Source organism: Scyliorhinus canicula, chromosome 8, assembly GCF_902713615.1.
Source record: "Scyliorhinus canicula chromosome 8, sScyCan1.1, whole genome shotgun sequence".
Lineage (NCBI taxonomy): Eukaryota > Metazoa > Chordata > Chondrichthyes > Carcharhiniformes > Scyliorhinidae > Scyliorhinus > Scyliorhinus canicula.
The window spans coordinates 140057553-140083604 of NC_052153.1; the positions used below are offsets into that span (position 1 = coordinate 140057553).

The 26052-nt window shown below is 46.2% G+C and overlaps 1 protein-coding gene and 1 long non-coding RNA gene across 15 annotated transcripts in view; one reads left to right on the forward strand and one right to left on the reverse strand.

The window, feature by feature from the left end:
* Positions 1-736: 736 nt before the first annotated feature.
* Positions 737-12819, reverse strand: LOC119970542. The gene is made up of 2 exons (XR_005461642.1): positions 12577-12819; positions 737-829 (listed from the first exon to the last, which is right to left on the reverse strand). It is a non-coding gene; the product is annotated as an uncharacterized LOC119970542 (long non-coding RNA).
* ccnh (cyclin H) overlaps positions 12807-26052 on the forward strand; it is a 71724-nt gene continuing 58478 nt past the window's right edge. For 2 of the 14 annotated variants that reach the window (XM_038805345.1, XM_038805342.1), the window contains exons 1-2: positions 20107-20249; positions 20468-20547. In XM_038805345.1, coding sequence (XP_038661273.1) covers positions 20240-20249; positions 20468-20547 — 90 coding nt within the window. In that variant the 5' untranslated portion in view covers positions 20107-20239. Of the gene's footprint in view, positions 12959-12982; positions 13355-15878; positions 15989-19289; positions 19335-20106; positions 20250-20467; positions 20548-26052 lie in introns of those variants that run through there. The other 12 variants (XM_038805338.1, XM_038805337.1, XM_038805336.1 and 9 more) reach the window with 12 other exon arrangements.

Sequence of the window (26052 nt, forward strand, 5' to 3'; positions counted from 1 at the left end):
TCTTATTTTGAAATAAATATTGTGCTTTAGCACAATAATTTCCAGGAATTTTCTCAGCATTTCATCTATTCCTAACTTTAGCTGAAATTTGAAGGAAGTCCTGTTTATGCAAGTGATAGTGGTGGAACAAAAGAAGTTCTGAGAAAATTTCCAGTAAGTCATTTTCTAGGTTTTTTAAATCAACACATGTAATCTGTTGATCCTTTGTATACATTCTGGCAACTACAAATACATGAGAGCCTCATTGCATTTCATAAACAGCATGCATATGATATAAAAGTTAAATAGAAAACTACTGATAATTTACAGGAGTTTCCAAAAATTGTAGAAGCGCAATTTAACTTCTGCATGCTTGCAGGCATTTTGAAGATGTTCTGAGCTAGTTATAGTGCTTTTGCTTCCTTTCTAGAAAGGAAGACTTTAATTTCATATACATGGCAAACTTACATACATCAACCTAATTACCATACTTGATTAGCATAGAAAGAACAAATGCACAAATATTGTACAAATATATAAGCAATGAGACCTTGCCAAGCAGCGCAAACTATAAGGATCTTCCCTGCACATAACACACTTGGGCTTTGCATTCGGATTTGTATTGGCACAATTAATAAAGCCATACCTCAAGAAATCATAATACTGCTTTGTTCAGGATTTCAGCTTCTTCTTAATGGGATGTGCATCAGAGCTCACACCAGCACTGCATTGTCCTGCCATGGACTCTCCTGAGCTCTTTCCACCAGATTCAATTGTGAGATCCTGGCCTGCTCTTCCTTATTACAAAATGATCCACCCTCAGTTCTTCAGTCCTCTTGCTTGCTTGCAGCTACAAAATAGAGGAATCTCTCGTCTGATTTCACACTCAAAGCATGGAGCGCTTAATGTCAGTATACATACTGGGCGTGTGATCTACTCTCTGCTGCCGCTTCTGGCAGGAAGACTGGGCAGCACGGTAGCACAGTAGTTAGCACTGTTGCTTCACAGTGCCAGGGATTTGGGTTCAATTCCCGGCTTGGGTCACTGGCTGTGCAGAGTCTGCACATTCTTCCAGTGTCTGCGTGGGTTTCCTCCGGGTGCTCCGATTTCCTCCCACAAGTCCTGAAAGCCGAGCTGGTTAGGTGAATTGGACATTCTGAATTCCCCTTCAGTGTACCCGAACAGGCGCTGGAGTGTGGCGACTAGGAGATTTTCATAGTAACTTCATTGCAGTGTTAATGTAAGCCAACTTGTGACATTAATAAAAATTATTATTAAAAAATAAATTTGGTCCTGGGACACTGCGCTGACGCCAGGAGACGACGGTACTGGGACAGCACGCTGACGTCAGGAGGAGGCAGTCTGCCCCACTGGCATAATGTACAGCACATTAGTGAACCAGATTAGTTTTATGACAACCGACATGGTCATCATTAGACTTTCAATTCCAAATATTTTTTAATTGACTTCAAATTCCACCTTCTCTGGTGGGATTCGAACCTGGGTCCCCAGATTTTTACCAACAATACCACTACGCTACTGCCTCCCCTAATATACTGCATCAACTTAACTTGTCCAACAGAAGTTACAATTCACCACCACAAAATGAGAGGATGGAATGTAATTGTATGTAAAACATAACTTTCATAGATAAGGGCTATAACGCGCAAGATTATTTATAATCTGTAGCAACAAGAACCCATTTACAATGCAACAATGGCTGTCTTTTGATAGTAAAGTCAAAATTAAGTGAAAATGTAAAACTCCTTAAGTGTTTGCCACATAATGCAACAAATGAAGCGACTGTTATTATTGGTGGAATAATATTTCAAATCTGTTCGAAACATAATTCCTAACCAGCTGATTAAAAGTTAACACTCCCTCCAAAACAATTAATTAGTTGCAGAAGTTCAAACTTGCGAGATTATTCTGAAACCTTGATTTTTTTGTAGTGTTATGATACTTGACCAGACTCCAGATCGTGGGGAGTGAGACAGTTAGGGACCGATGATGTTTTGTTTTTCGCAGATAAAGCTGGCTTATCAAGTGAATAAAGTCACAAGGGTTTTTATACTATACAAGTTCAGTAAGATAAAACAACGTATAAATATTTATCTTATAATCTAACATTCAGGCTAAGCATGAGGCACATATGAATTAACAAGCCTGTGGTCAAATACATCACACTACACAGTAAATGACAGGTGCAACAAAATCTGATTCCACCCAGACATTTGCCTCATTGTGAGCAAACCAATCTCACTGAAATTTCACCTTTCGCACAAGGGTTTCAAATTTCCACATTTGAAAATCCTGTCTTGGAATTCTCTCCAAAGGTCGCTCCCACTCGGACGGTTTTAACAATGATCCACCTCGTAAGGTTTTAATCTCAAGATTCCCTTTCCCTCAATTCACTCAAACACTAGCTTGCAAGCATACTTTCAGATCTATGATTGTGAAAAGCAGAACACCACTACTCCAAAGGGGTACCATTGCCCTAATAGCAGTCTATCAGTTTGAGCCTGTTTCCCTGCTCCTTTCTTGTAACTTAACTAAGATTGGTTTCTGTCCATTTTGTCTTTGTGACACTTGTTGGTTGGCAGACTGCTTCAAGATTAGCAGCTCACTGAACCGATCTGGTGACCTATCAAAACACTACAGAGGGTTCCACCCTTGGTGATTGGAAGGACGAATGCAACTAGTTTGGGAACATTCAGTACCTTAAATGTTAAAGTCTCCACAGACTGCTAAATTAGCAACCAGGGACACAGGATAAATTGGATTCATAACAATAGGCACTTTTGTATGTCCTGCTTCTCCCGTGGATGGAGTGTTGTGTGTGAAGATCAAACCCGAGAGCAAGTGTGACAATACTGAGAGAAGAACCGACAAAGGCAAATGGGCTATACCTTCAAAACAGGAATGAAAAGATTCAAATTTAAGCCTCGATCACCCTCAGCCTTCTCAGCTCTGAAAAAAATCTAAGCCTAGCCAGCCTCTCTTCACAGCTGAAACGCTCCAGAAAGGCAATATGCTGGCACAAGGACATTAATCTTCTAACTCTGGCACCTAGTTTGATTTGATTTTGATTTTATTTATTGTCACATGTACCAAGTACAGTGAAAAGTATTTTTCTGCGGCCGAGGAAATGTACACAGTACATCCATAGCAGACAAAAAGAATAATCAACAGAGAACATTGACAAATGGTACATCGACAAACTGTGATTGGTTACACTGTGGAACAAGGGGCCAAACAAAGCAAATACATGAGCAAGAGCAGCATAGGCATCGTGAATCGTGTTCCTACAGGGAACAGATCAATCTGAAGGGGAGTCGTTGAGGTGTTTTGTAGCTGTGGGGAAGAAGCTGTTCCTATGTCTGGATATGCGGGTCTTCAGACTTCTGTACCTTCTGCCTGATGGAAGGGTCTGGAAGAAGGTAATGCCTGGTTGGGAGGGGTTTCTGATAATGCTGTCTGCCTTCCTGAGGCAGCAGGAGGTATATAGAGAATCAATGTGGGGGTGGCAAGCTTTAGGACATGATCATCATATTATTCTTTTATAGTAGTCTGTATTTCTAAATATTTAGAAACTTAGTAAGATACAGGATTACCAAAACAAAAATCACTTTGGTCCATTTGACTGGGTCTACGTTTGAGTTGCAAATTATTTTTCTGCTGGTCACCTTTTCATGTGGTACTTTATTGTTAATTTCTTGATTTTTGTGTTTGTAAACTGAAGGTAATGATTGAGACAAAAGGTTTTTGCAACTGCCAAATAGATATTTACTTGTGGAAGTTCACAAGAATGATCCCTGGACCTCCCGAAGGTGATAGGTGAAGATCAGACGGGGTTTGTGAGAGGGAGGCAGCTTTTTTCGAACATTAGGAGGGTATTGAACGTGGTTATGACACTGGCGAAGGGAAGAAAACAGATGTGGTTGTGGCATTGGAAGCCGAGAAAGCATTTCTCTGGCTTTTAAAGCAGACCAAGCAGGCCAGCAGCACGGTTCGATTCCCGTACCAGCCTCCCCGGATAGGCGCCGGAATGTGGCGACTAGGGGCTTTTCACAGTAACTTCATTGAAGCCTACTCGTGACAATAAGCGATTTTCATTTCATTTGACTGGGTAGAATGGGGGTACTTGATGGCAGTTCTGGAATGGTTTGGGATTGGGCCAAGATTTGGGGATACTTTTCTCTCCACCGTGGGACTAGGCAGGGATGTCCTATGTTCCCCCCCCCCTGCTGTTTACACTCACGATTGGGCCGTTGGCTATTGGGTGAAGAAGTTTGGGGGGATGGAAAGGTATAATGCGGGGCGGGGGGAAGGGGAGAATAGAGCATAGGGTGTCGTTATATGCCGATGACTTGTTGTTATACGTGTTGGAACTGAGTTTGTTGATAGGGGGAATATTGGAGCTGCTTCAGGTGTTTGGGTCTTTCTTGGGGTACAAATTAAATCTGGACAAGAGTATTTTGTGGTGTCTCGGCCGGGGGTGGGGGGCTGACATTCCGTAAGGCAGGGACTCAGTTTAGATACCTGGGGGTGCAGATTGTTCGGGAGTGGGGGCGGTCCATAGGTACAACATTTCTAGTTTGTTGGGTGAGTGAAAACTGATCTGGCAAGGTGGGATGGTCTCCCTCTGTCACTGGCGGGTCGGGTACAGGTGGTTAAAACAAACTTGTTTCTGCGATTTTTGTTTATTTTCCAATGCCTGCTGTAGCCATCTAAGATGGACACTGGGCTACAAAATGGAGAAATGCTAAGACTGCAGGGAAAAACAGTCATAGTGAGGACAAACAGCTTGCAGAAGACTGTTTTGCATTCTGCACGTACAGAAACCAATTTCTAGCCAGGTGCAGAGTTTCAGCCAAAGGTGCAAATGGGAAACAGATCTGCATAGTAATGAGGTGATCCAGATCCAGACCCCGGACAATAGAAACATTTAAGTATCAATGGATACTTTTCCATAGACACCCAGACAGAATGGCGCCAAAGCAACCAACACAAAGAGCCGTAGGGACCGCCCCACCCATCGAGGAACGACCCTAAGATTGGGGAGTTTGAAAGATATCGATTGGGAAAGACCCAATCGATACCTAGCAGGTGAAAGAACCCGCCCCAAGGGGCACGGACTTCTAGGACCTATAAGAGTAGGTCCCGCACATGGTTCGGTCTGTTGTTTTGCTCCGGCCCAGACCTGTTACATCGCATCCGGACTCCAGTTTCATCACCGGCCGTTGAGCCTCAGCCATCGAACTGTAAGTGCCAACACAACGATTGCTACGTGATCCAGACCTTGCTAGCCCTTGACAACTTTGAGAATCAGAAAGTTACAGACCAAGAACGGGACGAAGGCCTTGCTGCCTGACCTTGCCTGTTCCTGTCTAGATAAGTATTTAGTTGTTTAGTATTAGAAGTAAGTTAGTCTCTTTAGCGTATGCATGTGTATTTATTATATTTATTATAATAAACACCAATCGTTTGGACTTACTAATCGGTGTACGGATTTATTACTTTGAACCTGACCTTGATATACTTGTGACGGTGTCTCAATACGGCACCTGGCGACTCCGAGCATAATTACACATACAGAGCTATAGTAGTGTTAAGCACACGGCCTTTAAACGGAGGCGTGTTAATCACACTCCAGTAAAACGAGCAACACTGCCGATTTACCTGCCAAAGGCATTTTTGAGAGAGATTGAAGGAATCATTACTGTGTTCATATGGGGAGGGAAGGTGGCCAGAGTTAGAAAAGTGCTGCTACAGAGGGGAAGGCAGGCAGGGGGTTTGGGTCTTTCGAACACAATGTATTATTACTGGGCGGCAAATGTGGAGAAGGTGCAGAGCTGGGTCGGAGGGGTTGATTCCCAGTGGGTCAGAATGGAGGAAATTTTGTGTAGGGGGTCGGGATTGAAGGCTCTAGCAACAGTGTCGTTCCCGATAGCCCCAGGGAAATACTCAGGGCGTCCGGTAATAATAGGCTCATTGAAAATTTAGAGGCAGTTTTGCCAACACTTCGGGTTGAGGGCAGGGTCAAGAGAAATGCCAATTTGGGGGAACCACAGATTTGAGCCAGGGAAATGGGATGGAAATTTTTGGAAATGGGAGGACAAGGGGATGAAGACACTAAAAGATTTGTTTCTTGGGGGTTGGTTTGCAAGATTGACGGAACTGGGAGTGAAATATGGGCTGGAGCAGGGGGAAATGTTTAGATACATGCAGGTTTGAGATTTTGCCAGGAAGGAGATAGAGCTTCCTGGTGGAGCCGGCCTCCACATTGCTGGAGGAGGAGCTGACGACAGGGGGACTGGAGAAGGGGTAGTGTCAGCGATGTACGGGCTGTTTTGGAAGAGGAGAAGGCACCACTGGAAGGGGTCAAAGCAAAGTAGGAGGAAGAGTTGGGAGAGGCTATGGAGGAGGGGTTCTGGTGTGAGGTGCTCCGGAGAGTGAATGCCTCCACCTCATGCACAAAGTTGGAGCTGTTACAGCTGAAGGTGGTATATAGAGCATACCTCACACGGGGGAGGATGAGCCAGCTCTTTGAGGGGGTAGAAGATGTGTGCGAACATTGTGGGGGGGGGAGGGAGGGGGGCAGCGGTGGCGTAAGTCACGTTCATATGATTTCATCCTGTCCAAAACTGGATGGAGGCTTTTCAGGTAATCTCTAAAGTAGTGCACATGAAACAGGTCCTGAGCACTCGGGAGGCCATATTCAGGGTGTCAGACCAGCCGGTGTTGGAAACGGGTGCGGAGGCAGATGTTGTAGCCTTTGCTTCATTGATCGCCTGGAGACGGATCCTACTGGGATGGAGAGCAACCTCTCCACCCTGTGCCCTGGCGTGGCGGGGGGACCTGTTAGAATTCTTGACTCTTGAGAAGGTTAAATTTGAACTGAGGGGAAGGATGTAGGGATTCTACGTTCTGGGCATTATTCATTATGCACTTTCAAGAATTGGGTAACATCGAACACTAGTGATTGGGGGGGGGTTTGGGAGGGGGACTGTATGTGTTAATGGTGACTATGGGTGATTCCTGATTCCTTTTTGTTATTTGTTTATGTTAACATGCGGGCAGTTGTTTGCGGGTTGGTGGGAGGATGAGATTGTTGTTGATATGGGGATTGACAGTATATTCGTTACTGCTCATTGTTGGTGGATGGAAATTTTGGAGAAAATGTGAAAAAGGAGAATAAAAATATTTTTAAAAAAAGAATGATCCCTGGAATGAAGAGCTTGGCATATGAGGAGCAGTTGAAGACTCTGGGTCTGTACTGGTTGGAGTTTAGAAGGACGAGGGAGAATTTATTGAAACTTACAGGATTCTGAGAGGCCTAGATATAGTGGACGTGGAGAGGATGTTTCTCTTAGTAGTAAAAACTAGAACCTGAGGCCATAGCCTCAGATTGAAGGGACGATCCTTTTAAACTGAGATGAGGAGGAATTTATTCAGCAGTGGCAAATCTGTGGAACTCATTGCCGTGGAGGCCAAATCAGAGTGTCTTTAAGACAGAGATTGATAGGTTCTTGATTGAGAAGGTGATCAGAGATAGTGGGAAGGCAGGAGAATGGGGATGAGAAACATAGCAACCATGTTGGAATGCTGGTTTAGCACAGTGGACTAACCAGCTGGGTTGTAATGCAGAACAAGGCCAGTAGCGCGGGTTCAATTCCTGTACCGGCCTCCACAAACAGGCGCCGGAATGTGGCGAGTAGGGGCTTTTAACAGTATCTTCATTGAAGCCTACTTGTGACAATAAGCGATTCTTCTTATTATTATTAATGGCGGAGCAGACTCAATGGACCAAACTGCCTAATTTTGCTCCCATGTCTTATGGAATCAGAATACTTCAGAACAGTAATATGAAATTTAAACTGCCCATTGTTAATAGTTTAAAAATAAATAAAGTTGGCTCCAACAGGCTGAGTTAAATATAGAAAGTGTATGTTTGGAAAATAATCCTTCAAGTGATACTAGGAAGCTAATAACGGACAGCATGAACTGATTTCACTGCTTTGAGCTGTAATTTTTTTTTTAAAGTATTTTTATTCAGGTTTTGCAGAATTTTTCATCAAAGAACAGTAATAACAATAATAACAAAACTAACTAGAGTGAATATTAACATAGTGTAAAAAGAGAATATAGAATAACAATTAAATAGACATTACCCCACGCGACCCAGTCTTCCCACACCATCCCAATGAAGCACTCACCCCCTACACCCCTCACCCCCCCAGCTCTCTTTTAAAAAAAAATTTTTTTTGAAATAATTTTTATTCAATTTTTCAACAACAAATTTTATCACAACAGAGAAAAACAATAACCCCTCCCTTCCAATACAAAAACAATAAATTAACAAGAAAAATAAATAAGCATAAAACCATTAGAACAAACCCCCATAATGAACCCGTAGCTCCCCCCCCCCTCCATTTCCCCTGATCCTTGGCCACCCGGCTATTCTTCCTCTTGTTCGTTGGCCACAAACAGGTCCCGGAACAGTTGCATGAATGGCTCCCACGTTCTGTGGAAGCCGTCGTCTGACCCTCGGATGGCGAATTTGATTTTCTCCATTTGGAGAGATTCCGAGAGGTCAGAGAGCCAGTCTGCAGCTCTGGGTGGTGCTGCTGACCGCCAGCCAAACAGGATTCTACGGCGGGCGATCAGGGAGGCAAAGGCAAGGGCATCCGCCCTCCTCCCCAGGAATAGATCTGGCTGGTCTGAAACCCCGAAGACCGCCACTATCGGGCATGGCTCAACCCTCACCCCCACCACTTTGGACATAGCCTCGAAGAAGGCTGTCCAGTACTCCACAAGTCTGGGGCAAGACCAGAACATGTGGGCATGGTTGGCCAGGCCTCTTTGGCACCGTTCACATCTGTCCTCCACCTCCGGGAAGAACCTACTCATACGGTTTCTTGTTAAGTGGGCTCTATGTACCACTTTCAGTTGCGTCAGGCTGAGCCTTGCGCACGTAGCGGTGGAGTTGACCCTATGCAGTGCTTCGCTCCAGAGTCACCACCCTATCTCAATCCCCAGGTCATCCTCCCATTTCTTTCTTGTTGCGTCCAGTACGGTGTCGGCCCTTTCTACCAGTCAGTCATACATGTCGCTACAGTTCCCTTTATCTAGGATACTTGATCCAGTAGGTCTTCCAGAAGTTTTTGAGCTGCAGATACCGTAGCTCGTTCACCCTAGCTAGCCAAAATTTCTATGTCAGTTCGTCCAGTGTTGCGATCCTGCCGTCCACGTATAGGTCCCTGACTGTCAGTGTCCCTCCCTCCTGCCTCCAACTTTTGAAGGTGGTGTCAGCCAGTGCTGGTGTGAACCTATGGTTGTTGCAGATGGGAGCCTTGTCCGACATTTTGGTCAGGCCAAATTGCTGCCGCAATTGGTTCCAGGATTGGAGGGTGGCTGTCACCACTGGGCTGCTGGAGTGTTTTTTGGGTGGGGATGGGAGTGCTACCGTGGCGAGGGCCCGGAGGGAGGTCCCCATGCAGGAGGCCTCCTCCGCGCGCACCCACTCAGCCTCTGGATCCATCCCCTTACTCGCTCGGCTGTTGCCGCCCAGTGGTAGAATTGTAGGTTTGGGAGGGCTAGCCCCCCGCCCCGCCGCCCCTGGGCAGTACGTTCATTTTGATCGTCTGGACTCTCCCCGCGAGGGAGAGTGGGAGTGTGTTCCATCTTTGCAGGTCCTTTTTTACTTCCTCCGTCAGACTGGTGAGGTTCCATTTGTGGACCCGTTTCCAATCATGGGAAGAGCTCGCTTTTGCTCATGTTGAGTTTGTAGCCCGAGAAGGCTCCAAACTCTTTCAGGAGCACAATGATTCCGTCCATGCTGCTCTCTGGGTCCGAGATGTAGAGGAGCAGGTCATCTGCATAAATCGAGATTCTGTGCTCTCTGCCTCCCCTTCGGATCCCCCTCCAATTTTTTGCTGCCCTGAGCGCAATTGCTAGAGGTTCGATTGCTAGTGCGAACAGCAGCAGGGACAGTGGGCATCCTTGTCGGGTGCCCCTGTGCAGCTGGAAGTATTGGGAGTGGTATTGTTGGTCCGTACACTCGCCATGGGAGCGTTGTATAGGAGCTTTACCCAAGTGGTGAACCCTGTTCCAAGCCCGAACCGCTCCAGTACCTCTATGAGGTATTTCCATTCGACTCTGTCGAAGGCCTTTTCTGCATCCAGGGAGACGATCACCTCTTGTGTTCTCTCCCCGGAGGGGGTCATTATCACGTTCAGCAGGCGCCTGATGTTCGAGGTAAGCTGTCTACTTTTGATGAAGCCCGTCTGGTCCTCTGCGACCACTTCGGGTACACAGTCTTCTAGCCTTTTGGCTAGGATTTTGGCCAGTATTTTGGCGTCTGTATGACCCACATTCCATTGGGTCTTTGTCAGGTATCAGCGAGATTGAGGCCTGTACTAACGTGGGTGGCAGTGTGCCCCTAGCTAGCGAGTCTGTGAACATCTCCCGCAGGTGCGGGGCCAGCTCTGTCACAAATTCTTTGTAGAAGTCCGCCGGGAATCCGTCCGGTCCCGGCGCCTTCCCCGTCTGCATGGAGCTAATGCTGTCCATGATCTCTCCCAGTGCTAGTGGTGCTTCCAGGTCCCGTTTTCTGCCCTCTCCTAAGACTGGTATTCCCAGTCCATCAAGGAACCGGTTCATCCCAGCCTTCCCCGTTGGGGGCTCGGAGGTGTACAGCTCTTGGTAGAAGGCCTTGAAGGTTTTGTTAATCCTCTCTGGTTCTGTTTCCTACGTGCCTCCGGTGCCCCTGGTTTGCGCAATTTCTCTGGTGGCTGCCTGCTTTCTCAGCTGGTGCGCCAACAGGCGGCTGGCTTTGTCTCCGTGTTCGTACAGGGTCCCACGCGCCTGGCGGAGTTGGTGCACTGCTTTCCTGGCGGAGAGCAGGTCAAAGTTCCTTTGTAGTTCTTTCCTCTCCAGCAGGAGCTCTACGGTCGGGGCCTCGGAGTATTTACGGTCTACCTCCAGTATGGAGTCAACCAGCTTCTGCCTAGCCACCCTTTCCTCCCTATCTCTTTGCGCTTTGAAGACAATGATTTCCCCTCTTAGTACGGCCTTAAGCGTTTCCCAGAACGTGGAGGGTGAGACCTCCCCGTTTTAGTTATTCTCCTTATACTCTGCTATGGCCCGCACTATCCTTTCGCTGAAGGCCTTGTCACTTTCGCTTGAAGGCTAGTAAGGCACCGTCCAACCTCCATGTGGGGCGCTGGGCCCTTCCCGTCTCTAGCTGCACGTCCATGTAGTGTGGAGCGTGGTCTGATATCACAATTGCGGAGTATTCCACTTTGTCTATCCCTGAAAGCACCGTTTTCCCCACCACAAATAAGTCAATTCTGGTGTACACGTTGTGTACTGGGGAGAAGAAGGAAATTCTTTCTCTCCCGGGTGGGCGAACCTCCAGGGGTCCACTGCTCCCATCTGCTCCATAAAGTGACTGAGTTCCCTTGCCATGCTTGAGGTTTTCCCCATTTTGTGGTTTGATCTGTCCATCTTTGGATCCTGTACACAGTTGAAGTCCTCCCCCATGATTAGTCGATGCGTCGCTATGTCCGGGATTTCTGCCATGGTCTTTTTGATGAAACTCGTGTCGTCCCAGTTGGGCACGTACACGTTGACTAGAACTACCGGTGCCCCATCCAGGGCCCCACTGACCATGACATACCGCCCCCCGGGTCTGTAACCGTCTTTGTCGTCCTAAACATCGTCCTCTTGCCGAACAGGATCGCCACCCCCCCTGGCCCTTGTCCCATAGCAGGAGTGGTAGGTTTGTCCCACCCAACCCTTTCTTACCCGCAGTTGGTCCTGCTCCCTCAGGTGCGTCTCTTGGAGGAAGACTATGTCGGCCCTCATATTTCTGAGGTGGGTGAGGACTCTGGATCTCTTCACTGGGCCGTTAAGTCCCCTTACGTTCCAGGTGATTATCCCGGTGGGGGGCTTCTGCCCTAGCTGTAATTTAATTAACCTCCCACCTTATTTCATCTAACGCTTTCAACGTTCATTCATTACTGCATCATGAATTATGATTATCTGGAATGTATTGCCTCAAAGGGTGTTGGAAGCAGATTGAATAGTAAACTTGAAAAAGGAAATGGATAAACACTTTAAGGGAGGAACAACTGCAGGGAAAGAGCAGGGAAGTGTGACTAATTGGACAGCTTTTTAAAAGAGGCTATATTTTTCGACTGGGGAGGGGAAGGGGAAAGAGTGTGGATTCATCATTAACATGTTTGGAGATAACAAGTTTTTGGGATGCAATAATATTAATTTTGGTAAAGAGCTCTGACCTAAAGGATTTAATAGGCCCTATAAAAGTTATATACCAATTGCCAATCAACATTAGTTTATGTTATAAAAAACGATGATTTTGTAGCGAAGGCAGCAGCAGCGGGGGGACGGGGACGGGGACGGGGACGGGGACGGGGGGGTTCTACCAGGCCGGAGAAGGGATGTGCCTGGGCCGACCCCCTCATAACTGCTCAACCGAACCCTCGACCCTCCCTCCACCAAAACTGCCGGGCCCCTCTCTTCCCCATACATTCCGAACATCCCTCCCCGAACTCAAGCAGAAATACAAACCTACCACCCTGATAAGACAGGGCTATTTTGCCTTCGTGACAGTAATGCATTTACAACATCCGATAACGTTATCCCTGTCTTTACTTCCAGCTGTTTGCTCCACCGCCAACTTTTCTCCGTTCCATCTTTTAACCGTTGGGTTCAAATCCACCGACATTCCAAAACCGTTAGAAATCCCGGCAGTGCCTTCCCTCTCGCGAGATCCCTGACTGCCTCCGATTGGATGAACGCTTCTCCATACGACACTAGGAGGCGGGGTCAGGTGGCGAGGAGCCTGATTGAAGGGGGCCAGCGGAGACCGGAAGCGTCGCCAGGTGGGTGTCAGCGCGACTAAAGTGCTGTACTTGCAGAAATGAATGTTTCTTGCAGCCGGTGATTGCCTGTGTGTGTATATACAGTATACATATAGTAGAAGTAGCGAAATCCCTCTGCCCTGAGTTTTAGTGTGTGAGGAACTCCATCGCGGACATCTCAGTTAAACCGCCGGCTCCTCGTGTTTCCAGGGTTTTGTGTGCGGATGGTTCCAGCTGTCACCTCCAAGATAAGGCGGCCCCTGACTTTTACAGAGGTGTTTTCTGCAGACCGAGTGGAGCTATTTGTGCTTCTGTCATGTTCACAATGCTCTCGCGAGCAATACAGGTGTCAGCTGTGGCTCAGTTTATCCCATTCTGACCCTGAAGCTGATAGTTCAATTCCACTACCGGACTTGACCCAAACAACCAGACTGACGCTTTATTGCGGTATTGAGGGACTATTGGCGATACTGTTTTTGGATGAGGTATTAAACCAAGCCCCCATTTTGAATGTAAAATATCCCATATCACTGTTTTTGGGTAGGAGGGGAAGTTGTCTAAAGATCCCTTGGCCAATCCCTCCGATAAAGTTACGAAAGCAGATCACCTGGTCTTTATCAGATTGCGATTTGTGGGAGTTTTTTAATATGCAGATTGGCTGGTGTGTTTTCTGGAGTACAACGGTACATAACTATTTGACTGTAAAGTGCCGTGTGTCTATTTTGAAAGCGCTGTGTCCATTTTGCAAATCTTTCTTAAACTAATGGTAATTAAGAGTTCCCACAGTGAGCTCAGGTTATTTAGGTTTTGGTGATTGCACTCGATGAAGAAGACGGAGATACAACTCTCTGTTTCAGCTGCCTGTTGGACCCTAACCCCGTGTAGGATCCACGGTCAGATGAATGCATGCCTCTCATGTTCTCTTTTTAAGATGTCCCTTAAATTCAATGTCTTTGAACAAATCTTTGGTTATCTATCAACATTTTACAATGCTCTTGTGAATATAATGCCCCTTGTGATGTTTTATTATGTAAAGGTGTATGCTGTTGTTTATAATTTGTAAGTAATGGTTGTTTACTGTGCAATTTTGCGTTTTTAAATAGCTGTGCAGCCATTTTTCTATGCCATCTATTTTACTGGTAGAAAATTGGCTAATTGGAAACTCTATATTAAATTTAAATTGCTGCTTAAGCTTTCTAAATTTTATTCTATTGGTTTGAATACAAATGTTAGTCAATACACTTGGAAGAGTAAGATTGATTGCTTTGAAGAGAGACATGAGACCTTTACATCCACCTGAGAGGAGATGTAAGTGTTATCTCCAACTATGCAGTATTATCTCCATATAGCACTGAAAGAGTTGAGATTTGCGGGTGAATTTAACCCTACACTTGAGTGGAAATAGAACATATGGTCATTTAAAATAACTTGGGTAACTCACCTACCCTGAAGTTGTCAGCAGCTGATGGTAATGCCTGATTCTAATCTACTCAGTTGAGCAGGCAGCAAGGATATGTGCACAAAGCTGGCAGCGTCCTTTTTTTAAGATCCAAAAATACTAAAGTAAGAGTAGGCCACGTGGCCTCATGAGTTTGCTTAACCATTATGTCTGATTTTTAACCTCAACTCCACTTTCCCACCTTAACACTATATCCCTTGATTCACTTGAAGCTCAAAAATCTATCAATCTCAACCTTGAATATACTCCAGGACTGAGAATCCACAGTCCTCTGGGATAGAGAATTCTGAAAATCCAGAGCCCTCTGAGTCAAGAAATGTATCCTCATTTCTGTTCTACGTGTGCAATCCTTTATTCTGGGACTATACTCCCTCATGTTTCCATTTTTTTCTTACTCAAGGGGTCGATGAGTGTTTTTCCACAACATTAAAGTGAATTTAAAAGAAAACATAAATGTCAAAGCAATAAATTAATCATTTACAAATAAGTGATTAATTAAAAAGTGCCAAGCAACAGAGCTAGTCAATAAAAGCTTTCTTGATTAAGAGACAGAGATAGATCAGCCTCAATTCCAGGTCACCAGGGAAGGGGTGGGGACCGGGACCAAGCTAAGGTGTTGGATTTAACTAATGCTGATAGAACATAGAACAGTACAGCACAGAACAGGCCCTTCGGCCCTCAATGTTGTGCCGAGCCATGATCACCCTACTCAAACCCACATATCCAACCTATACCCGTAACCCAACAACCCCCCCCTTAACCTTACTTTTATTAGGACACTACGGGCAATTTAGCATGGCCAATCCACCTAACCCGCACATCTTTGGACTGTGGGAGGAAACCGGAGCACCCGGAGGAAACCCACGCACACAGGGGGAGGACGTGCAGACTCCACACAGACAGTGACCCAGCCAGGAATCGAACCTGGGACCCTGGAGCTGTGAAGCATTTATGCTAACCACCACGCTACCCTGCTGCATTTGTCTCTGAAAGTGCGTGCTCTCAGCTAGCCATGGGGCAATTCATATCAAAGCGGGGGTCAGAGCTGGCTGCCTTTCAGACTGGGTTTCCTCCTGTGTGTTTGTGCTTCACACATTGATACAGGCACACACTGGCATACACGGATTCAAACACAGGGCTGCATTTCATGTGGCCCCATCCGACAGAGGGGCTACACATAAAATAACACAGGTGCCCAAACCTACCCACCCACCCCTGCGCTCACCCCTAAAGTACCCTGAAACTGGCAGCCCATGTGCCAGATGTAAATGGCAATCAAAGGTCAATATGGTTGTTACTGAGCCAATTGGCTCTGATAATATGCTGCCCATGTCATAAAATGTTTGGTGTAGGCAATCGGGTGGGCACAGGTAGCCAACGTGTTTTAAACAATGTTCTTTAAAGGACGGAAAGGGTGGGTGGGGTTCAATCTTCAGGAGCTGCCCTTTGCGGATATAAGAGCGGACCACCTAAGATGGACGCTGTTACTGTAACTGCTGTTCTTTGTCTGTTCACCCGTTTCACCTTCTTGACCCCTGTGCTCCTTTAAGGACCAGTGCCTGCGAAGAGAGAATACACCGTGGCCACTCGCCTTCAAACTGTTTGTTTCTCCTCCAACCACACTGTTTCTCTCCTGCATTTGCTGCTGATTGGCTCACTGGTGAGGAATATCAAAATTAATAGACTTTTCATCCATGTTACTGATGTGACATAATTTGGCTTTTGTTTTTGCTGTTATCTAATGGGGAATATCTGGAAGCTGGAAGTTTTGGCATTGAGGTCTTTTGGTAGTCTGCTGCAACTCTAGACATTTTTGTTTAATAAAGCAGCTGTTGCTCTGAAATCTTTGGTTTTATTTGGCCCACGCAAGTGTACACACGTTGCATTTCTGGTGGCGATTTAACGATTTGACAATTTTCGAGGATCCATTCTGGAACATGCTGCTCAAGATCAGACCAGTGGCTTGCCTGGTACATTTTACTGTGGGCATCTTCTTTAAGACTGATTTTCAGTGGTAGAGGTACTGGGAATGGAATGTGAATTGCTGCAGTACATCTTGTAGATTGTACACAGCTTCTACTAATTTATGTTGGTGGTGGAAGAAGTGAATGTTTAAGATTATGAATGTGCTGCTAAGCAAATTGGTTCTATTGTCCTGGGTGGTGTTGAGCTTCAAGTGTTATTAGAGCTGCATTCGTCCAGGGAAATTGGGAATATTTCATCACCCTTGAGTCACTTGCTGCAGAATTCTCAGCTGACTTACTCTTGCAGCCACAATAATTGAGCTGCTCATTTCAATTTCTGGTCAAGCTAACCCCATCCCCCAGGATATTGATGGTGGGCACATAGTAATACCAAGGGGAGATTTTCTGTTGTTGGTTATGATCATTGCCTGACATGTACGGCTCATATCCTACCGGGCGATACGGTAACATGTTGGTTAGCACTGTTGCTTCACAGCGCCAGGGTCCCAGGTTTGATTCTCGGCTGGAGTCGCTGTCTGTGCGGAATCTGCGTGTTCTCCCCGTGTCTATGTGGGTTTCCTCCAGGTGCTCCCGTTTCGTCCCACAAGTACCGAAAGACATGCTGTTAGGTAATTTGGACAATCTGAATTCTCCCACTGTGTACCCGAACAGGCACCGGAATGTGGCGACTAGGGGCTTTTTGCAGTAACTTAATTGCAGTGTTTGTGTAAGCCTACTTGTGAAAATAAAGATTATTTTAAACATTTTAAATAAATTTCAAATTTATTTAAAATTTACTTGCCAATTATCTGCCTAAGCCTGAGAGTTGTCCAAATCTTGTTGCATATGGACGCAAATTGCTTAAGTATCTGAGGAGTCACATATACTATTGAACACTACAATCATCAGTGAGCATCCCTCTTCTCATTTTGCGATGGAGGGAAAATCATTAACAAAGTAGCGAAATAATGTTTCTGCGGATTAAGGTTGGGCATTGGACGATACCGTGAGGAACTCCTGCAGCAATGTCTTGGTTTGAAATGATTGGCCTGTAAAACCACAACCATCTTCCTTTGTGCTAGGTATGAATCCAACCATTGGAGAGTTTTCCTGCTGATTTCCATTGACTTCAGTCTTGCTCGGGCTCCTTAACGTCATAGGTGAACTACTGCCTTGTTGTCAAGCAGTCGCTCACACCTCACCTCTTGAATTCAGCATTTTAGTCCATGTTTGAATCAAGGCTTTAATAAGGTCAGGAGCTGAATGGCTCTGGCGAAACCCAAACTTGGCATCTGTATTGGTGTGCTTAATAGTACTGTCAACATCACTTTGCTGATGATCAAGAGTGGATTTATGGGAAAGTAATTGATCTGCTTTATTGGATGAGATATACCTGGGAAATTTTCCACATTGACAGCTAGATACCAGTTGTAGCCGTTTACAAACCGCTTGGCTAGTTTATGGAGACATAGGTATGGCCTTCAGTACAACTGCCGGAATATTTTCAGGGCCCACAGACTTTGCTGTATCCAGTGCCTTCAGAAATTTCTTTCATACCAGGTAGACTGAATCCAATTGAAGACAAGCACCTGTGATGTTGGGGACCTAGGAGGGGGCTGAAATGGATAATTCACTCAACGTTCCTTGCTAAAGGTGGTTGTTTTGTCTTTTGCATTGAAGTGATGGGATCCCCCATCATTGAGGATGGGCTTACTTGTGGTTTGTTGTTTGGTTTGGTATCATGCATGGTGTCTTGTGTTGTAGCTTCACCGGCCGAGCACTTCATCTTTAGATGTACGTGGCGCTACCCTGGTTTGATGGTAATGATAGAATGAGGGTCATAAAGTTACAGATTACATAAAGTCTGATTGCCCACAGCACCTCATTTATAGTAGATAGAATCTCGACAGTGCAGCTTGATCGGCATTGGGGCTCTGGAGGCACTCTGCATGGTCGTCTTAAATGCGTGCCCCAAAAGTACATTCTGTTTTCTTGCTCAAGTGCTTTTTGCAAGCAGTGTTCAACATGAACGAGTACTAATTCATCAGCAGAGAGAGTGTGGTTGGTGGTAATCAGTAGGAGGTTTTCTTGTCTGTAGTGGATCTCCTGTCACGATCCTGAGGAATTGAGGCCAATTCCTCCCCCTCCATTGCTGCCAGCTCTGGTGGATCTATTCTTCCACTGTTTCAGGACATATCGAGGAATAGTAGTTTGGTAGTACAGAACTTTGAGTCTTGTTGAAAAGAGACATGCTGTTGAAGCTTTGTTTCTTGTACTCATTAGGTCACTGCAAGAATACCATTTGTAAAGTGAATAACAATTTGTACTGCATGTGAAGAGAGCACTGATTAGTTGGCAAGTGGACTCTGGTAGAGGTGTTGCCAGGGAGATTGTACCGGGGACAGTTAATTGAATTTAACTTGCATCAGCTGCCGTGATGGGATTTTGCAGAGTGAGGAAAAATTGGAAAATATGAGAATTGAAGCCAATAAGCAATTTCAGTCCATGGTTCTGGCATGTGAATAGCCTGGGTCTCTGGATTACTGGTTATGGATTACTGGTTATGGTACAGTAAGTCCTCTCTTTAAGTCACCCCCACCCTTTTTTTTTTGGGGCCTATTTTTTTAATTTGTATCGTCATTTTCATCCTCGGTCCCAAAGAAACAAGCCCAGCCTGTCCAATCAGCCCATATAGTTTACATTTTCCAGTCCAGGCAACATCCTTGTCAGTCTCTCCTGTACCACCTGTAGTGAACAAATTAATAGTGTAAAAAGTGGAAGTTCTCATCAAATGATTTCCACTTGTGTGGACATCAATCATGCACCCTATGAAGAAGTGGAGAATATCAACTTTGGGACAGAGGACTGACATAAACTTTGTTATGAAAAATCCTTAAAAACATTATACTATGTTGAATGAGGTGTAAATGAGTTTTTAAAAGTGTACTAAGTTGTAATTCCTGTGCTGTAATTTTCTTTGTTCTTTGTTCACTACAGGTGGTACAGGAGAGACTGACAAGGATGCTGCCAGGACTGGAAAATGTAAACTATACGGGCTGATTGGACAGGCTGGCCTTATGTTTGGCCCTCCCAGCCTGCGCCGATCCAGATCCTTTATTTAAACCTGTTGCCTATTTTCCAAGGTTTATTTCTCTCTGTTCCCCACCCGTTCATATATCTGTCCAGATGCATCTTAAATGATGCTATCGTACCCGCCTGTACCACCTCCGCTGGCAAAGCATTCCAGGCACCCATCACCCTCTGTGTGAAAAAACTTTCCACGCACATCTCCCTTAAACTTTTCCCCTCTCACCTTGAAATCGTGACCCCTTCTAATTGACACCTCCACTCTTGGAAAAAGCTTGTTGCTATCCACCCTGTCCATACCTTTCATAATTTTGTAGACCTCAATCAGGTCTCCCCTCCACCTCCGTCTTTCCAATGAAAACAATCCTAATCTACTCAACCTTTCTTCATAGCTAGCACCCTCCATACCAGGCAGCATCCTGGTGAACCTCCTCTGCAACCTCTCCAAAGCATCCACATCCTTCTGGTAATGTGGCGACCAGAACTGCACGCAGTATTCCAAACGTGGCCTAACCAAAGTCCGATACAACTGTAACATGACCTGCCTACTCTTGTACTCAAGTGTACAAGAGTATCAAGAGTACAAGAGAATGTATCTGTAGCTGTAACATAACTAGTGTGATCATATTCTCCCTGTAATGGCAAGTTGTTTGCCAGAGATGAAATGATGTGTTTTACACGGTGAAATTACCCATAATATTGTTCTGTGTTTTATTTCTGATAACAGAAGTGAATATTGAATGATGTTCTAAGATGTTTAACAACAGTACTCAGAAGAGATGCTGGATTTTTCAGAGTGAGGAAAAATTGGAAAATATGAGAATTGAAGCCAATAAGAAATTTCAGTCCATGGTTCTGGCATGTGGAAAGGTAAAATATACTTTTGTATGTTTGCAGAAACATCAAATGTCGAATTGAACTTCGTAACCCAGAAATTGTGCTGTAATAACAGCAAAACTGTCAGCACTCACCATCATTTCACTTCTGAAACTGACTTCTGGCATCTAAAGATGTGCAGTTAAACACACATAACCAGAAGTTTATGTCAGTCCTCTGTCCCAAAGTTGATGTTCTCCACTTCTTCATAGGGTGCATGATTGATGTCCATACAAGTGGAAATCTTGGAAATCATTTGATGAGAACTTCCACTTTTTACACTATTAATTTGGTAGGAAAAATCCTTAAAAACATTATACTATGTTGAATGAGGTATAAATTAGTTTTTAAAAGTGTACTAAGTTGTAATTACTGTTGATCACTCTCTCCCTGACCTGAAAAAAATCATTTATATTTGTGAAATGTATTCTCCATTATGATAATTCCATAGATTTTAAAATAGTTTTCAGCTATTTCAGCTGCTACAGTAAGTCCCTATTTAAATTTCTCTGTTTAATGAGACAGTGAGCTGGAGGGTTGGGGAGCAGGAGAGGCAACACGTTGGGGAGTGAGAGAGGCAGCGAACCCGAGGAAGTAGAAAGAGTTGGGGTATTTCTTTTCTATTTTAAAATGTATATTATTTTGTACATTGCTTAATTTACGGAATATAGGAATTTAGCAAACTATTTCAATTAACAGGGTATAATGTTTTAAAAATTTTCTGATGAGGAAGCTCCTACAGAACCCAACTAGAGCTTTTATTTGGTTAAAATGGAAAAATCTGGTTCACTTAATGTTGTTTAATTTAAAGTTGCACTTTTTTGGAATGTAACCACAGTACAATGTCCAGTGAGGACATGATGTACCTTTATCCCATGTGTATATTCTTTATTTCATTTCTGTTATGACCGAAGGTAATGACTCCACACTTAGCCAGACAGTCAGGATGCAACAATGTTTATTGTACTATTCCACAATACAATACTCGCTCACTCGACACTCCCCCTCAGAGTCCTCTTCCTCAAATTGCTCCCTGCCGGGTTTTATATCCTATGGGGGCTCCTCCAATTGGGTGGAAGCTCTGTCCCCTAATCACCTGGGTTCGTATTCCAGGGTGTAGGAGGGGAATGGAATGGAGTGGAGGGGAATGGAGTACAATGTGGGTGAGAGGGAGTCTGACCTTTGGTGTCGCCTCGGGGATTCCCCTAGGCAGCATGGGGACGGTGCCTGGAACCTGAGTGGGGTCTCTGGATGTTGCTCCAGCGGCTCCTGGTCCCATTGATGCATGTGGTCCAGGTGGCGGTGTACTTCATTTCCCTGGGTTCAGACCTTGTAGGACACTGGTCCAGTCTGTCCACAGTGGCTCCTGTGTATGCAGTGGGAACCTGGTGTACCTCTAGCCATGTCAGAGTGGACATCCACTAATATGAGGAACGTGGCCCTCTGGAACGGACTGGCACAGTCTATGTTGACTCGCGACTATGGCTTCCTGGGCCACTCCCAGGGTGCATCGGGACTGCTAGTAAGGTTTTTTTGTGCTCTTCACAGGGAGCGCAGTTGTGGGCCACATTCTCAATCTCTGATCTCGTTCTCCAAATATAACTGCGGGATAGCATTTTCATCTTTGCCACCACTGGATATCTGCTGTGGAGGTCGATAAATAAAAATGCGCGACCCTGCTCGAGGTCCCCCACAAAAGGGCGTCGTCCTCGACGTGCAATTCTGGCAGCTTTGAGGTGTAGGCCATCAGTTCCTCCGAAAGTGCCCTATGTTGGGCCCCATACTGGACCTAGTGCCGGACCCGTTACAATTTCTGGTCCGTCTGGGTCCACTCATTTTATGCGGGTTGCTGTAACCGGCAGGGAGTCTAGGTGGGGGGGCAGCTATCACTGCCGCGGCTACATTGGGTGCTGGCAGTTTTGAGAAGGGCTGACAGCTGTGTCAGCATGCAAAATCCTGTGCCCGGACGATGCTCCAGGCTATATTCGTAAGCGGCAAGCAAAAACGCCCATTGCTGAACCCGGGCAGGCGGAATTGGCGGAATCACTCAATCCTCTTTAAACGACCCCAGCAAGGGCTTGTGGTCTCTGCATGTTGTGAACGTGTGTCCATAAACGTATTGGTGGAATTTTTGCACCGCGAATACGATGGCCAAATCTTCCTTTTCCACTTGCGCGTAGTTCCATTCGGCATCCACAAATGTGCGGGACGCAAAGGCTATCGGCTGCTCCCAGCTGCCGGGCATGCGGTGTGCCAGTACCACTTCGATACCATACAGTGAGGCATCGTATGCAAGGAGCAAAGGCTTGGATGGGTCTAATTGCGTTAGTAATTCGTCCGACGCGATTCACAGTTTGACTTCTTGGATGGTTGACTTCTTGGATGGGCCCCTGGTGCGAGGGGCCCAATCCCATCGCTGTCCTTTCTTCAATAGTTGGTGGAGCGGTTTGAGCAACATAGCCGTGCGGTGAATGGATTTTCCATAATTGTTCACCAGACCTTGAAAAGAGTGGAGCTCGGTTGGGTCACGAGGGACGGGGGCCTGGCCGATTGCCCGTACCTTGTCTTCCACTGAATGCAGGCTCCTAGTATCTACCCGATAGATAGCCAAAACACAGTTCTCTCTCCCGAGGCGGAGCCCTGCCCGAGCAAACCGCTCGAGGCCCTTGGTGAGGTTCTCCAGGTGTTCCCTGTAGAAGGTTCCAGCAATGAGGGTGTCATCCAGATAGACGGCCACCCGTGACAATCTGTAATTGTTCTCCATGAACTGCTGGAATATTGAACATGCCGAGGAGTACCAACCAGGATGCGTGTTGATTTATTACGAATTTCTGCGACCCTGGGTCTAGCGTCAGTTGTAGATATGCTAGGCCCATGTCCAGTTTCATGAATATCTTGCCCCTGCTCATCCTGGTGTAAAGGTCTTTGATTCGAGGGACCGGGTAACGGTCAAGACGGGACACTTGGTTGACGGGTCATCTTATAGTGGTCACACAGTCGCACCGACCCTTCGGGTTTCCTTACTGGCACTATTGGTGCAGCCCAGTCTGTGAAATGGACGGGTGGACAATGCCCAACTGTTCCAGCCAGTCCAAAGTACGGTCGACCTTGGATCGAAGTGTGTATGGGACGTGTGCGGAAATACCTGGGTTGAGCGTTCTCATCCATCCTGATCATGTCACTGCTCCCTTTATTGTGCCGAGGCCTTTGCGCGGAAAAAACTGACTGAATTTAGCCAGCACGCCTTCTGTCCCAAGGGGGTACATCTGGCATATGCGCTGCCAATCCAGTCGCAGATTTCACAGCCAATCGCGTCCCAATAGGCTTAGTCCGTCGCTGCTTACTACCACTAATAACAGGCTCGCGGGCTGATCCATGGGCAGTGCCCTCTATCGCCAACGGTTCCCCAGTATAGGTGGTTAGCCAGGCTCTTGTGTCCCAAGTTCCAGCAATTAGAGGCCGATCCGGACTGCCATGAACATGCGGTGACTGATGACTGAGACCGCTGACCCTGTGTCGAGCTCGGTGGCGTGTCCATTAATCTGCAGAGTTACCCGGATAGACACGGTCCTGGGGCCTGTGACACATGTAAGGGTAGTTCCTCAGCCTCCAAGTCTTCCAGGAAGTGCGTACAGCCTCTTGGGAGGGGGTGACGACTGGCATGTTGCCTGCGAATTACTCCTTCACGTGATCTCTAGGAGCCTTGATCCTGGCCAAGGTGTCCAGCTCGATGTGTGCAGCTACCTTCTGAGTGCGTTGGGTCGGGAGTTTCCTCGGTTGCTTCAAGGCGAGCCATGGCGGCAATTGCGTGACCTGCGATGACTGCCACCTTGTGATGAACCCGGCTGCTCAATTCAAAGAACAAAGAAAATTACAGCACAGGAACAGGCCCTTCGGCCCTCCCAGCCTGCGCCGATCCAGATCCTTTATCTAAACCTGTCTCCTATTTTCCAAGGTCTACTTCCCTCTGTTGCCGCCCGTTCATATACCTGTCTAGATGCCTCTTTACTGATGCTATTGTGCCCGCCTCTACCACCTCCGCTGGTAAAGCGTTCTAGGCACCCACCACCCTCTGCATAAAAAACTTTCCACGCACATCTGCCTTAAACTTTCCCCCTCTCACCTTGAAATCGTGACCCCTTGTAACTGACACCCCCACTCTTGGAAAAAGCTTGTTGCTATCCACCCTGTCCATACCTCTCATAATTTTGTATACCTCAATCAGGATCCCCACTCAACCTCCGTCTTTCCAACGAAAACAATCCTAATCTACTCAACCTTTCTTCATAGCTAGCACCCTCCATACCAGGCAACATCCTGGTGAATCTCCTCTGCACCCTCTCCAAAGCATCCACATCCTTCTGGTAATGTGGCGACCAGAACTGCACGCAGTATTCCAAATGTGGCCTAACCAAAGTCCTATACAACTGTAACATGACCTACCTACTCTTGTACTCAATACCCCGTCCGATGAAGGCAAGCATGCTGTATGCCTTGTTGACCACTCTATCAACCTGCGTTGCCACCTTCAGGGTACAATGGACCTGAACTCCCAGATCTCTCTGTACATCAATTTTCCCCATGACCCTTCCATTGACCATATAGTCCGCTCTTGAATTTGATTCAGGTCACTGCCTGTTGAGGACTGCCGAGCCCTGGAACTCCTCGAGCCCTCGTCTTCATGAGCAGCTTCCGCTGCGTCTCCCCATCCTGCAGTCCTCTCGGGGATTCGGCCATGGATTTCGGAACTTCCAGGAGTCAGTAGGACCCCACAAGCGCACCAAATACTCCCCGTTTGACTCCGCCGGGGCCTGCAAAGATGTATGAAACCGGTGCCTGCGTAGCCAGCACTGTTGGACCATGTTAGGGGAGTGTGGATTTGGGTGATGGCCGACCACATCAACCAACGTATCGAATGGTAGTTTGTCAGACTTGTCCGGGGAAGCGAGGATTTTAATTACGGCATAAGTTGGGCCACCAATGGCGGTCAGCACACTCACGGTCTGTGACATTGGTTCTAAAAAAATGTTTGTACCCTTTCAACATACTGGGCTCAATCGTCCGTATCGGTGTCAAAGGTTTCCAGATTACCGATGAACGCCATTGGTATGTCTGTGGCTGTTTTTCTGTGATGGAGGCCTCTTCAAGCTCTGCGGAGGCTGGCCAGAGGCAGAGTGGTGTGGTTGCAGCAGCTCCACTTAATCCTCATCGCCAGTGTTGTGACTGAAGGTAATGTGGTTGAATCTTAAATGCACTCCGGGATGGGCAACAAATGCTCATCTGGCCAGCGACACCCAAAACCGATGAATTAATAAAAAATAAATAAATATGTATTGACTCCACCCGTAGCCAGACAGACAGGATATAACGCGGTTTATTCTACCACTCTACAATACTCTCTCACTCTCCACACCCCCTCAAAGTCTTCTTCCCCGACCTGTTCCCAGGCTGGGGTTTATATTCTGTGGGGGCTCCTCCAATTGGGAGGAAGCCCTGCCCCCTAATCACCTAGGGAGTTCGTATTCCAAGGTGCAGGAGGGGAATCTGATACTATGTAGGTTCTAACCCCTTGGGGGGCCGTAACAATTTCTGTATAAAATAATTCAAAAAGTGAAGAATAATTAATGTTTTTTACTTCCTGGTCTGCTGTCTGTGAAAATTATTCAATAAAATTGGTAGCTCAATATGCTTCGAGACAAGTGGTGAATGCCATCCCTTGGCTGCTGACTTCAAAGTGTAGGCTAATGTTTTTAAACCATGCGATCCACCTCTTTAATTATGTCAGACTTGGATTCCC